The sequence below is a fragment of the Dinoponera quadriceps genome, unplaced genomic scaffold, assembly GCF_001313825.1.
Source record: "Dinoponera quadriceps isolate SergipeBrazil2010 unplaced genomic scaffold, ASM131382v1 scaffold1578, whole genome shotgun sequence".
NCBI lineage: Eukaryota > Metazoa > Arthropoda > Insecta > Hymenoptera > Formicidae > Dinoponera > Dinoponera quadriceps.
In genome coordinates this window covers 400,514-415,029 of record NW_014555832.1, presented here as the reverse complement: position 1 = coordinate 415,029, position 14,516 = coordinate 400,514, and the positions used below count along the sequence as shown (strand labels likewise).

At 38.7% G+C, this 14,516-nt stretch overlaps 2 protein-coding genes across 6 annotated transcripts in view; both read right to left on the bottom strand.

The window, feature by feature from the left end:
• Positions 1-13,790, bottom strand: part of LOC106745515 (potassium/sodium hyperpolarization-activated cyclic nucleotide-gated channel 2) — a 53,723-nt gene extending 39,933 nt beyond the window's left edge. For 3 of the 5 annotated variants that reach the window (XM_014621187.1, XM_014621188.1, XM_014621189.1), the window contains exons 1-3: positions 12,981-13,790; positions 1,646-2,025; positions 1,123-1,393 (exon numbers count right to left, since the gene is read on the bottom strand). In XM_014621187.1, the coding sequence (XP_014476673.1) occupies positions 1,123-1,385 (263 nt within the window). In that variant the 5' untranslated portion in view covers positions 1,386-1,393; positions 1,646-2,025; positions 12,981-13,790. Of the gene's footprint in view, positions 1-1,122; positions 1,394-1,645; positions 2,026-12,980 lie in introns of those variants that run through there. The other 2 variants (XM_014621190.1, XM_014621191.1) reach the window with 1 other exon arrangement.
• On the bottom strand, positions 1,458-2,132 carry LOC106745507 (homeotic protein caudal-like). The gene is made up of 3 exons (XM_014621176.1): positions 2,110-2,132; positions 1,646-2,025; positions 1,458-1,507 (listed from the first exon to the last, which is right to left on the bottom strand). Exons 1-3 carry the CDS (start codon positions 2,130-2,132, stop codon positions 1,458-1,460), a joined length of 453 nt encoding a protein of 150 aa, XP_014476662.1.
• Positions 13,791-14,516: the final 726 nt, after the last annotated feature.

Genomic DNA, 14,516 nt, shown 5'->3' with positions numbered 1-14,516 from the left:
TGATAGCACGGAGATCGAAAGTTTCGCGAGAGATGGCTCGCATGTGATAAAATATAAATTTCTTCTTTTTTTAAAAAATGGGAACGCTCAGTGTGGTACACTTGATAAATCATTCGACCGCTATAACGTTGATAAATCAAGCAGAAAAAGAACGTTTTCTGATTTCATATTTATGACTTTTTGTACAATTAAACGATGCAAGAAAGAGGAAAGTCGAATAGCTTGCGGCTACGATTTTATGACGTCTCGCGTTAACAGGAATTCGCGCGCACGTATGTATATGAAGGAGACATATTTTTATGACCAAGCCTCATCCATCAAGTTATATTCCGGAAATTCCGTCGACAATATCCTTCGTCGCAACTGATTATCAAAGTATGCAGAAAGTTTCGAGGGGAAAATGTATAAACGTGGACAGAAGTTTCGCACAATTCCTTCGACCTAGAGTCGCAGGACCGTAAAAGATATCGCGGTTAACCGATGTTTTCCGCGGCACGCTGCGCGCGGTAATTAGCCAAGATTCCGAGCGGAAGCGCCGGGGCAATTTCAACCAATTGAAACGACAAACGCCGTCGTAGTCGGGTATAGTGTTTCGCGTACTAACAGAACAGCGCGCCGACGTGCCATGCACGGTTAATATCAGCCATTTGATACCCCAATGAGGCACCGTTCGCGCTTCAACCGTTTAACTTTCCCCTCCGCATCGACGAAAAAGTCTTTGCGATCAAGGGCGCCGGGCACAATGGGAAATTGAAACGCGACAGTAAAATATGGTTCAAGGACGAATCCCGTGCTCCCGAGTATTAGCAAATGACCGTCTGCTCCGCCAGACGCCTTCGAAAAGGTCATAAAACTAGAAACCGGGTAAAGTTCATCATTTGTAGCATCGAAATTCGTACTCGAGAATCCAATCGAGATATCGACGTAATAACAAGTAAATCGAGCACGTCCCTTTGGAACCCATTCACTGCTTCAACTTTGAAGAAGAAGCCTTGTTTAGGGAAGCTACTATATAAATCTTACAGAAGGCTGCATGAACGTGAATATTTCTATACGACGTATTTTCCGCGAAATATTAATGCGACTTGTTGAATGAAACCAACCGATGACCAAAGGACTCACCGAAAACTGGAGCAAGGATGGATGACCCAGTGACCTGCGGCTTTTTGTCTGATCCGTTCCTTCATGAGCGCCTTCTTGCTGCCGAAAAGCTTCATAGCAAGCTTGTTGTCCGTCGGTTGGAACAAGGCCTGAAGCTGATTTTTCAGGAAGCTCTGTTTGACCTCCTGACCCGGCAGGCCCGGACCAGGCTCCTCTTTCGGGGTCCCATAGAGAGACACATCGTCCACTCCGAAGTGGACCTTTCCGCTACCCTTGTAATTCATTTCGTTGCCTGTAACACGAAAATGTGAGGTCAGCGCTAACTGATATCGGTACATTCCTTTTTATTTTAATCGTTATCCACCGTAAAAAGCATCCTCCGATAAACCATAATGTTTATTTTTTGCTACGAGGAAAAGTATGTTTTTTGCGTAATTTTTTCCATAGAATCGATTAATCAGTTTTGTTCTGCTAATTTGTTTTCCGGGCCAACTAGAAGCGCAAATTGATACAATGCCTCTTGGCACTTAACTATACACCTCACCTGTATCGCCCAGGAAATCAGTGATGAGAAGAGTCTCGTCGTCTAGAGCAGTGACAAGGCTATCTGTACAAGTGTTGGTGTTCTCGATGCTGATCTTAATGCTGTCATCTTTGTTGAGCCTCGGGTGATTGTTCGCGGCGGGGTTATTACCGGCGTGTTGTTGCGTGCAGTTGTTATTGCCGACAGTCTGCTGCTGACCGAGATGATGATGGGGAGAACGTACAGATTCGGTACTGCTGGTGTGCAAACTCACGCCCGTGGTCGCCCTTCCGTTCACCAGCCGTAGGCTCGGCGCCCGTCGACCGCCGCCTCCTCCTCCACCGCCCCCAGCGCCGGTCACGGAACGGCCACCGCCACCACCGCCGCCACCCTCGCCTTCCCTGAAACAAAGGATGCAAATATCTCTCTTTCACTACCATCCACTCGGTATAACACTACCCGTCAAAAAAGAATGGTTCGTCTACTTCGTTTCCAAGAGGGCAGTCATTTCCGAAGGTCAATTTCGGAAGTATGCTTTCTTAAGTTCAACTTTTTAATAAACCGAACAAAATGATTTCGGTTTCTTGGCGATTTCTGTTGAAACATCACTAATGCGTAGATAAGTGTTCTTACGATATAAACAAATAAGAATATGCTTTAAATTTATATATATATATATATATATATATAAATTTAAAGACGTAATAACGTAAGGCCGTTATACAGTTATAAATTTATATATATATATATATATATATAAATTTAAAGCATATTCTTATTATATATATATATATATATAGTATTGTAGATAAGTGACATTGTAACTTTTTTCACCGATGAATAGCTCTAATAATGCTTCGAATTTTGTTAAAAATTATATACTGGCTAAATGATTGGTTCTTTTCATATATTAGTGATATTATTGAAGTATGACAGCATCGATTTGTGCAGCGTCGATTTTGAGCAGTCCGGAGCGAATAAAACATCTGACCAGATCGTCCAAACTCTTACTTCTAGAGACTCTACCACGGTTAAGCTTCACGAGCTGCCGTCGTTGCCGGAATGCCATTATCAACAGATTCGCGATACCGTATCTACCGTAGAGTGTAACCTATTTTCTTGGGCATTCTTATGCTTCAGCTGATATACTTCATTTACTTCCTTCGTGACTATTGGGAAAATAGGAAAGAACTTGTCTGATCAAATCCGCATGCAGACACCCTGTATCTGATGTCTCAGATTTAGAAAATTATTCGATCTTCAATGACGGGGGATGATCGTAGGAACGAACCGAAATCAAATTTCGTTATCCGTCGACCGGTCACTTGGCAAATTTTATTCCGTCGTCAATTATAAATCGTGCATTATACGAGGGTGGTCCCTGAAGTACCCGACCTGACCTAGAGATGGCGGTAGTTGTTTGAAAAATATCACTGTATTAGAAAGTACACAATCTATAAAGCATATGTTTCAAGTTTGAAGACGCCACGTTGTTTAGTATTTGTTTGGCAGCCATCAATAGTGAACGTTTTCAGTGAATTTGTGAAAATGGAGAAAATTGGTCATCGTTATGTGATACAATACTTTTATTTGAAAGGCCTCAGCCCAACCAATATAAAAGCTGAACTGGATTCTACTCTGGGTGAGTCTGCTCCTTCGTTTACAACAGTAAAATATTGGGTAGCAGAGTTTAAACGAGGCCGTACGAGCTGCCAAGACGAGCATCGCAATGGTCGACCAAATGAGATGACGACTCCAGAAATGGTGAAGAAAATCCACAAAGCGGTACTGGATGATCGTCGACTGAAAGTGCGCGAACTAGCAGACATAGTAGGCATTTCAAAAAGTGCGGTACATCGCATATTATCTGAAAATTTGGACATGAGAAAGCTGTGTGCAAGATGGGTGCCGCGTTTGCTCACACTCGAGCAAAAACAGTGTCGTGAAGATGTTTCAATTGAGTGTTTAGCGAAGTTTCACAGCAACAAACGCCCCCTCGGATTATTTTCTGTTCCCAAACTTGAAAAAATAGCTCAGTGGTCAAAGATTTTCCAATGATGAAGAAGTGATGTCGGCAGTTAATGGCTATTTTGAGGAGCAAGACAGTTCTTATTATAAAAAGGGTATCGAACTTATTGAACATCGTTGGGAAAAGTGTATAGAGCTGAAAGGAGATTATGTTGAAAAATAAATACATTTTTTTCCAAAATTTTTATGTTTTCTTTGTTGGGTCGGGTACTTCAGGGACCACCCTCGTACTCCCGTAATTTTTGTTTTTCCTTGCGCCTCGATTTTATCGAAGCATGCACTCGCGTTTTGTTTCCCCAGGCAATAATCGAAAGTAATGCAATTTCCGCCACGCCGTTTTCCCGTACAACCAATCGTGGCCCGTCTGTCAGGCCGTTATACAGTTCGATAGGAGGAAAACATTGTCGGGAATTCTATCGCGTTGATTAGAATGCGGCGACGCTCAGTGGCGTACTAATTCTCGGCATCACGAGCCTGCGATTGCACGTGACAAACAAAAGTAAAAAAAAGCAGAACAGGAAAATATAGAGGCGTGGTATCCGGTTCACCTTGTTTGTGCAAGTATTGTGATTCTCAGTGCTCGCTTCACGATAAACGTGTTCTTCCGACAGAACGGCTTTTCGTGTAAGGAGCAATACGAATAAAAGGCAGGAAAAGCGTGCCCTCTATGTCTAATCCGGAGAGTCTTATCTGACTATCACCTCTGGTTTAAAGTGCAACAAATAACTTTCAAGTCTTATAATTTGAAAAGTACTTAATGAATAAGTATTTCATTATAATGTTTTAAAAAGCTCTCAAAGTAAGTAATACAATAATATGTAATGGAAAATGTGGATTTCCATTTAAGAAACTGAAGATGACACCTTCATGTTCATCTTCAAACAACTATCCAAGGTCAACCCAATGACTCCATCTTATGCCCTCCTCGAAGTCACTTTTGTATGAAACATTTTTTTCTAAAATGTTTGTTTCCGAGATATAAATTTGTAATATTTTAACCAACTCACCCTGTATATGGTGTGTGTATACACGAATGTATCTGAACTAATCTCTAGTCAGCACTGGAATCTATTTTAAGAAGCATCTCTGTCGAGTGGTGGCCGATGTGGTCGACCACGGCAAAAAGCATTCCCGTCGAGATGTAGTGCGCCTCTCGAGAATCTACAACCCGTCTTCGCCGAGAAAAAAAGAGCATTCGGTCGCTATGGCTTTTTCAATTTGCCAAAGTGCAGGTCCGAGGATACGACCCACACCTTCAGCCACGACGGCTGTCTTTGGCGAAGCCAAATTGCCAACGCATACGTCCGCAGATAATAGTTTTATATGAGAGAAGTTTGTATACCAAACCAAGTTTCGAAATTTTTCCGATCCTGTAAATTCCATCGAACTTAAATGATCGATAAAGAGAATCTTGAGAAATAACACAAAGCAGATTATTACCATGATGCTACACACAAATAGTCATTTATTCAAGAATTATTTAAGTACCGTTTGTAGAGGCTTAGAAAATAAGCTATTTTTGTGAATTTTTTTCGTGAAAACTATACGAGCGATTCAAACTTCGTACGCTTAATAATACATATTTTATTTATAAGCTGTAATTCTTTTTAAACAAAAGAAAATAAACGATAGGAAATTATAAAAATATTCGCGCTCGAGTGTGCTTTGCTTTATGGCTGCCACGAAATACCGAGGCTCGATGATCCGTATGAAAAAGGCGAAAAAGATGATTAATCTACAGATGTTCAGTTATCGTTAGGACTTTTGTCCGGAATATTTCTTTCTACTTTGCTTTATTTATTTAGGCTTCTAAAGTTAAATAACTCACACTGTATGTATGTAACGTAAGTTAGATACTAATTCGACCGACTTAATCATTTAATTTCGTATTCGCATTTCGAGCTTTATTTATAGAATTTTGCGGATATTTCAGAATATTTTATCTCATATTTATTTTGAAATGTCTGAACTTTATAAACTCTCGCTCTATACGATAAATTGATGCGCAACATTCTTGCTCTTGATAATTTATTTTAATTAAACGTCATTAAGGTACGAGTCAAACATACGGGTTAAAGTTGATTAGGAAAACTGATTTTCAACGTCTCCTAACCTTGCCTAAATTTCGTTTGACGAACGATTCCTCGATGAGATTACCCTTTCCAATCAAATACATTATCCACTTATGCTTCCGGTTTTTACGCGTTAATAAAATTTATCTTGTCCGTTTCCAAATGACGTGCATTCCAAATTTATGATTTGACGGTACCTCAAAGGAAAATAAACAGTGTTTTCTTGGCTTAACTTCTGATGTAAACTGTCTGAAATCGTAGCTAATAGAGTATTTTTAATTGTAATATGTATTTCCACTTGAATTTAGAGAGCGAGAATTCGCAAACTGTGCGTAGTGAGTTAATTAAAAATTGCAAATTATAATAATTAATAGCGATCTACAATTTGTATTTTCGCTTCATGATGCGAAATTGACAAAACAGAGGCGATTAATTTTCGTGACACATTGTCCGGTTGCGTTTTTTTTACGTGTCTGCGCTGTTACACGAACAGAATCCAATGTTCTAATAACAAGTACACATAAAGGTGGCTAACTATGTAAATTCCATAAACTTTTGTCCAATATGAATTTGCAAATTGAGCGATAATTCATCAGCCGTATCTCCTCATGAATGAATGCATCTCGCGAGAATCGCTGCACAGCCGAGCGAATTTTGTGGAATTTTCTAGATGTGCTGTGGTATACGTCACAACGCGCCACATAAAGGTTTGGAAACCAGGTACGGTATAGCGCATACACATATATAGATGTGTGTGTGTGTGTGTGTGTGTGTACGAATATATGTACGATTTCCTTCGGCGCAAAGCGCATTATGCTCGCGGCTTTTTATCCGGCAACTCACCGAGAGCGATCTCAATTAATCCCGGCGAATCGATTGCCCCGAAATGGCATTCGATCGTTGAATCACGCGTCATGTTATTCCCCTATGAAACGCGCTTCGCATGCATGCACGAACGATCGAATTCCTCTCGCTTTTTATTTAGCTGTTATCGCAAAATACAAAAATTATATCGGCGTAATTCTGTTATCGTGCATCAAATGGTACACTTGAAGTGAACTCCGTGATTATATGAATAAAAGGTATGCCATACTCGAAAACGGCAAAATTTTCACTTCTTTGTGCAACGTTTACGTCGTACAGGCTGCACAGAATTATATATAAGGCGAATAAATGTCCAACTTTTTATCGTACGATATATGGCATCGGTGGCATCTGTAATTGATCGAACGTAAAAATAGTCTGAGCGCATTTGCATATCTACATCTCTTTTCACGTTGTTATAAAAGTTATATTACATTTATTATGCTTACTTATTTGTGTGAATATTATTTACTATTATTATACATTATAAACAATATTAATAATTTATAACCACGTGAATATATAGATTTATGCAAATAGCCATCTTTGCTCGATGAATTGCCGTTGATAACTAATATCACATAGTAAAAAGGGCTGTCGGATAAGTCCGTGATTAAAATAAGGGATTTTTCAGGAAAAATCTCTTTTATTTCTCAGTATCCGCGCGATCGCCAATCTATCTTTATTGATTTAATCCGGAGATGTGTTCATGTCTCTCTTTCTTAGTCGAATTCGGCGCGTCTTTCCATTATTTCTCAAGCTCAATCGCGCAAAAAGACACGTACGCGCGTGCATACGCGACGATGGTACCTGAGTCTGAACGTGTCGGGACACGTGTCGGTCCTAATGTCAGCACGCTAATTAGAAGCACGCTAATTGGGGCGTTTGAGCAGACCGTTTTTAGCTTCCTGTCTTGATCAGGCGACGGCTACCGCCAGCGACGGTCTCACACAACGAAACAATATCAAGCTCGCGTGATGATTCTTACTCATGATTATAATTAACCGTCACAGTCACGATAGAAATTTAATGAATACTTATTCGAGACAAGTGTTCGCTGTGCGGTAATTAACACATTGCTTTTCTTCCAATTATGTTTGTTTTTTCTCTTCCACATTTCTTGTCATCGATAACGAATAATATCTTTTTGCTGCTTGTCGATCCGCTTTCTCAAATCAGCTTTCACATTCTCCGGAGATAAACGCTTGACTATCTAAGTTATCTAAGTTACTTAATACGAACGAGCAAGTAAACGGTAGATAACTGAATGAATAAATGGTGTATTAAACCACAGCGATCGCGACGAGTATCTTTATGTCGCTGTGAAGGAATCTAGGTGGGGCACAATAAGCAGATGATAATGAACAGCCCGGGAATAATCACCTGTGTTCATTTCAAAACTCAGCGGTCAGAAAATAAAATTCACGTCGGAATTTTCTTTTTTTCTACCTTATTATACTTCCTACGTTTTTCTCGGGCCGGCTCACCATAGTGTATAAAGCTCTCGCTTCACTTCGAACGGCAAGCAGTGAACCGAACAGCTATGCCCATATTTTTACAATCCTGAATCAACACTAGTAACTCTGCATGATCGCATTTACTTATAATTTTATAAAATGAATGTTATATAATTCCAATCTTTTTGAATTCTTTATTACGAACTTTTAAATATCCTATCAAATAGGCAGCAAAACAGTGTTTTTAAATTGATATCTTCATTCATTAGCAATACAATAAGACACTTGATGTGCTTATTCCGTTTCCTAATTTTTCTGATTCTCACTTTTTTTCAAAAAGTAGCGAGCAAATCTATATCTCTATAACGTCAACCAAACAATAATCAATCATAGAGCATTTGATGATAGGCTATATTTTGTTAATAACAGCGGCTTTCAATTGGGGTCTAAAGTGGTAGTCGTTTACGTAAAAAAAGTAAGGTGACTATTCCCGGGTTAAACTATAGACGAGGATTAATCACTGGCGCACTAATCGAGTTAAAGTGCGTTATCTTATCGTTTCTTAATCCGCCGCTTGCGTAGCAGCAACCCGAGTTGCACCCGCATGGTAGGATCAATATTTACAACACAGATTAAGTCCGGGGAATATTTATCGTATAAATCTGAAAGGAATTTCTGCCGAGGGAATATTTACCGTTCATTCTTTTGCCCACCGACTCTTTCCGCACCAGAAGTGAAAAATTGCTATAAACTGATAAACGCAAATGGAATATATAAAGAAACGGGAGGTGAAGGAAATTATTGGTCGGAAAAATCCGTCGAAACGTATAGAAACTCAATAAATGAAAAGTACATAAAAGTATATAAAGGAATATTAATTAATCACCACACGTATGTTGAGTCGAAGTTCACTCTCTGTGTGAGCGATCTAAAGATTTATTATTTGTTGAAACTTGTTTCTAATATTAAATTTATACAATTTATACTTATTCACTTATTTATATAACACGTATACATGTGTAAAGTCGGTCTTACATGCAAATGTCAACTTCCGCCAGTATGACCATATCGTGTATTTTTGTTTTGGTTTCGTTTATAAATATTTGTCCAACACTTATGACTAATGTATGTCGTCAACATTAGCTCACACTTGTTACGCGAAGTCAATTTGAATCTATTTCTTCAAGGCTATTTATGAGCTATATAAAATCATCAAATAAAATTCTCTATCTCTGATTTCGTCGGAAATTGTAAATCATCAAGAATATTACTAAGATAAAACGAGAAGAATTGGATAGCATTGATTGAAGTCGGTCGAGGATATATACTCTTGCCACTTATTAAGATTTCTAACAATCTTTCGACCTTTCAGGCTCTTCGACCATGAGGAATCTTGTTACAGTTAATTGCGTATAACGGTAAGAAATCATCAGTCGCTTATTTAATTAAAAGTGAACATAACATGAACATATAAACGCCACACGGCGAAAACGACACGTGACATAATCAACAAAAAGTGTAGGTGCGTGTTTCCCCTCACAAAATCCGTAATGGTATTACTTCGCATCACATTAAAATAATACTTTCAGATGATAATAAGCAATTTCCTCTCTAGTTAACATTAAAATGGTTAAAACTCAAAACAAGTTGCAGCTTTCTTTTCGAACTTGGTAACAATCGGCATCAAGGAAAGTCGTAATGTGGGAAAAGGAATACAATCGAGAGCATTTAAGGGAATTGCGAGTCGAATTTAAAATTCCAGGTTCTTTTTTTATATCTTTCCCTGACCTTTCCAGATTTTTCCTAACAAGTTTTTCCTCCACTTTTCCCGATTGTCTGGGTCTGGCAATCCTGTTTTTTAATGTCTCTCTCTTCCCCACTCTTCCCCATCGAGTTTCAAATATACTTTATTTCCAGAAAGTACAAAACATAATGGAGAGATGATATCTACTTTCTTAGCGATTCACCTCGCATATCGTGCTATTCGATTTTGACACGCCGAGGCGAATCAACCGGCGCTCTTACGATCGCTCCATTTACCAACGATCGCGTGAACGGATGTGAGGCAGAATATACCTCGAGCCGCGCGCGGGACGTGCAAACGTATATCAGCTGTATTAAATTCATCCGGGAATCCGACCGAGGAGAGAGATAGACGGTTGAACGCAGCCGGTGACATATATTCCGCTTTGTGTCGAAAACGAGAATCCGCTCGATCGCCATTCTAAAGGAAGTTTAGCAAAGACCGACAGCATCGCGATGATAATCCGCACGCAAACGTCTAAAGACCTTTTGCACTTATTCTTTCCATATTCATACCATGTAACATTCCAACAAGATCAGACTATTTTCACAAGTAGTATCGGTTCCCGGTACTTGGTGTTTCTCAAATTACCTGGATATAGGAGTAATTAGTTTTATATGTGTGTGTGTATATATATATATAAATAAATACATATATATACACACGTGTTATATATGTATATATGTATATATGTATATATATATCAAATTGCATGGAAAAAAAATTAATGCGTTCTATAAATCACGTCAACTATATTAATTAATCAATTGCTAAATTAACTTAATACATAGTAAAATGCATATATACAAACATTATTTTAAACTGTTGAAGCAATTTTTTTTATCAGAAAAGTAATCAAAATTAAAAATTTTTTGAGATAGAAGGCATATCATGACGTAACTTGAATGTAGCGTGTATAAAAAATATAGGCTGTAAATTATGGAACTATGTTTCATCTCACGTTTATATTTATATATATATTTATATAACGTGTGTGTATATATATATATATAAATATAAACGTAAGATGAAACATAGTTCCATAATTTACAGCCTATATTTTTTATACACGCTACATTCAAGTTACGTCATGATCTGCCTTTTATCTCGAAAAATTTTTAATTTTGATTACTTTTCTGATAAAAAAAATTGCTTCAACAGTTTAAAATAATGTTTGTATATATGCATTTTACTATGTATTAAGTTAATTTAGCAATTGATTAATTAATATAGTTGACGTGATTTATAGAACGCATTAATTTTTTTTCCATGCAATTTGATTGCATGCTTAAGGGGATACTATATTTTACCGACAGAATATTGATTTTTTTTCTTTACGTCTTATCGGTTGCATAGAATTACAAATGCTTCTATGCATCCCCTTAAAGAACGCTATATCCGTTGACAAACATCGATAACAATATAGAGGCGAAATGTTATGTTACATAAACGCGCCACTTTGTATTCCTTATCTTACGTAAATGTTAATGCGATATAAATGTGAAATAAAATGAATATTCTGTTTTACCATATCCAACGGAAAATCTAACCAAGATATATACAATTTTTCTACAAACTTTTTGTATCTTTTTAGACTTTTATATACCATTGTAAAGATATAGAAATATTCTTCGAAATTTTCCTCATTGGAACAAACACATATTCAATTTCTATAAGTTGCAACACGTTTGTTTTAGGTAAACGTTTATTCTATTTGACAGATCGAGATTCCAGTTTTGAAATTTTTAATCATTTTCGTCATATATTGGGCAATTCTCCAATTCATTTTCGCACGTACTATGTAGAAGCATTTCTATGCAACCAATAAGAACAGTAAACTTTGTAGAAAAAAAAAATCAATATTCTGTCGGTAAAGTTTTCGAGTGTAACAACCGATATTAAGTGGAGGAAGACTGCGTTCATCTTTGTTCAGCTTACCTTTTTATATGTCAGCGGAGAGAATATATCTTTGTAAGAAGTGATTTTTCTCTCTCCGCTTCTCAAGTAATATCCAAGTTATAGAACAGTAATTGACAACATTAACCTTTACTCATTCGTGAATTTTTCGAAAGAGTCATCGTTTTCAGTCTCAAGACTATTATAGTGAATTTCTCTAGGCAGATGAATATGAGATAATCATCTTGATTTGAATTGAAGAAACATCGAAGAGTAGAAGGAAACATGTGGATCCATAAAACGTAATGCAAAATTGAAGGTAAACTATAAAGAAGTTTTGAATGACGAACAGAAATTTATCGATATCTCCAAACATTTTTAAATGCTTTTTGCGCACTATATTCTCTATAAGTTACCAGTCGCCATAGACTCCTCTAAAAGATGGACGGAAACGTGCTGATAAAACCGGTATGTTTCAGTGCTATCCATTCCATTGAAATATTATCGCGAACCATATCGGCGGCGCAAACGCACGAAAAAGACAAGTATGAAATATCTCTTAAGCCTACCGAAATAGAGAGAAGAAATGCTAACGTGCAAGCAGCTAATTTCCCGTAAAACTACCGCGATAAACGTCAAAACGCGTCATGATAGATTGGCCGAATGCTCTCGATATTCCTTATCAGGATGCTTTCCGTTCCAGAAAATATTCTTGTCCGTTTTTAAAATTTTCATTAAAAATAAATTGAAAAAGTTTCAATTTCTGAACTTTTCTGGTGAATCTCAAAAGTTACGCTTGTTATTAACGCTGGCGGTAAATTTTCAATCGTCGTAAATGTAATCGATAAAAACCAAATGACGAGCCTAATTTTATATCGACTCGGAAAAAAATGTAAAATTTTCACAATTATATTTTAACCGTGTTAAAAGATCACCGCTCATACAACGTTGAGAGTGCTATCTTCTCAGTTCAGTTTCGCCGGTACTCAAAATCTGAAAAATCTGTCACGCGCGCCACATAGATAGAAAATCGAGAAATGTCCTATTACTTCCTTATCCAGACAAGGAAAAGAGTGCGTGTGAGAGAGAGAGAGAGAGAGAGAGAGAGAAAATTACACAACGCGTTTCGCAGGAAGCGATTGATCGAAGAAGGAAAACGAGACGGAATCCCCTGCACGAAATGCCGGCGATTTATCCCCATCGATTCGAGCACAAGGAGAAGGGTCGCTACTTACTGTGTTAATCGTAGAACCGACTGAAACGCACGTCGTCGGAGGAAATTCAAGTTTTTAGCCTCGATTCAGCTTCACTTCCGAGATGGATCGGACGATCTCTCTCTTCCGATCGGTCCATGAGCCGGATCAACTGGACGAGCGAGCTCGACTACTTTTTACGGTACCAACGGCGAAGACCCCGCGAGCGAATTCGTTCGCGTCAACACGAAGACGACTCTTCGTCGATCCCCTCTGTCAGGACATCAATAGACGCTCACTGAACTCGCGATAGTTCGGGTAGGGAGAACGACGACCTTGGACACCACCGTAATCCACGTACGATCGAAGTATCTTTACGACCACCCGATTAAGGTCGGTACATCCGCCGGCGGAATACTAGCACGAGAACAACCAGGAAGACACTTCGAAACCGGACGTTCGACCATCAGCCGTTCAGATTCGGCAAAGCGCGCCGACGGCGGTTCGATCGCCGTCGTCGAACTGCAGGTGCGAGCGAACAGCTGATCGGCCGACGAGGAGCAACCGACTCGTTTGACTCCTGCGAACCGACTAAACGCTCCCAGTCGCTCTGTCTCCCTCTCTCGCTCACTTTTTCCACGCTTCTATCTTCTCTCCAACCTGCAGCCGATGTTCTCGCGGAATATCTCGACGGAAATGACGAGTCAAGCCCCATGCGAGTCAAAAGCTGCATCTCCAACTGATGTGCACGTGTGTGGATATTTTGCCGACGCGCACACGTGCTGGACAATGATGAGACCGCTCGAGATCGTCGTTGAACCACCCGGCGAATCCGGCTGGCCGCGCTCCAACTGCGGCCTGACTAACCGAACTGACTGGTCCGAGTAAGTGCGCGGCGGCTCCGAGAACTCGCCGTCGCATTCCATCTCTCTCACTCTCCCTCGCTCGCGAGACGACATGCTCGAATTGCGCCATGACAAGAGGAGAGAGAGGGAAGGAGATGCAGGTCGAAAGAGAAGAGTGAAACTTTCTTCTCTCCTTTCCGATCCCTTTTTGCAGGTCGCATCTTTCAGTCGGTACGAGAGTTTTTCTTTTTTTCCTTTTTCCCTTACTTTTACGCGAGTGTAACTGATAACGCTATGTCTCTTAATAATCTGCAATATTTCAAGAGTTGCTTTTTTTGACCACACACACTTCTGAAAAGTCGCTCGCACCGTAACATATCGAACCTACGATTTTCTACATTTCATGTGTGAAAAACTATGAAAGGAGGGAAGTTGATAAAATTCTAAAATAAACTATAACTCTACTACTTTAATGATTTGATCATGCATGCGTAGAAAATCAAGTTTTAAGTTAAAACTGAAAAAAAATTCGAATTTAGACAGTTTTACTTGGAACATTGTAATTTCTTTACTTTTTATTATTTTAATCGACAACTGTAAGGCGATATGAAAAAAAGAAAAAAAATTTGACTTTAATGCATGTTCAAACGACATTTTTTTGGACTACTGAAAAGAGAGTATCTTGAAGTGTCGAAAATATGTGTTTCTTCGGGAAAAAAATATTTTTGTTGTG

Coding starts and splice junctions, on each gene's coding strand:
- LOC106745507 (XM_014621176.1), bottom strand. CDS start 2,132: ATGACTGCCCTCTTGGAAACGAA. Junction 2,026..2,109: donor ACTGCCCTCTTGGAAACGAA/GTAGACGAACCA, acceptor CCTTTGTTTCAG/GGAAGGCGAGGGTGGCGGCG. Junction 1,508..1,645: donor TGATTTCCTGGGCGATACAG/GTGAGGTGTATA, acceptor TTTTCCTCGTAG/CAAAAAATAAACATTATGGT.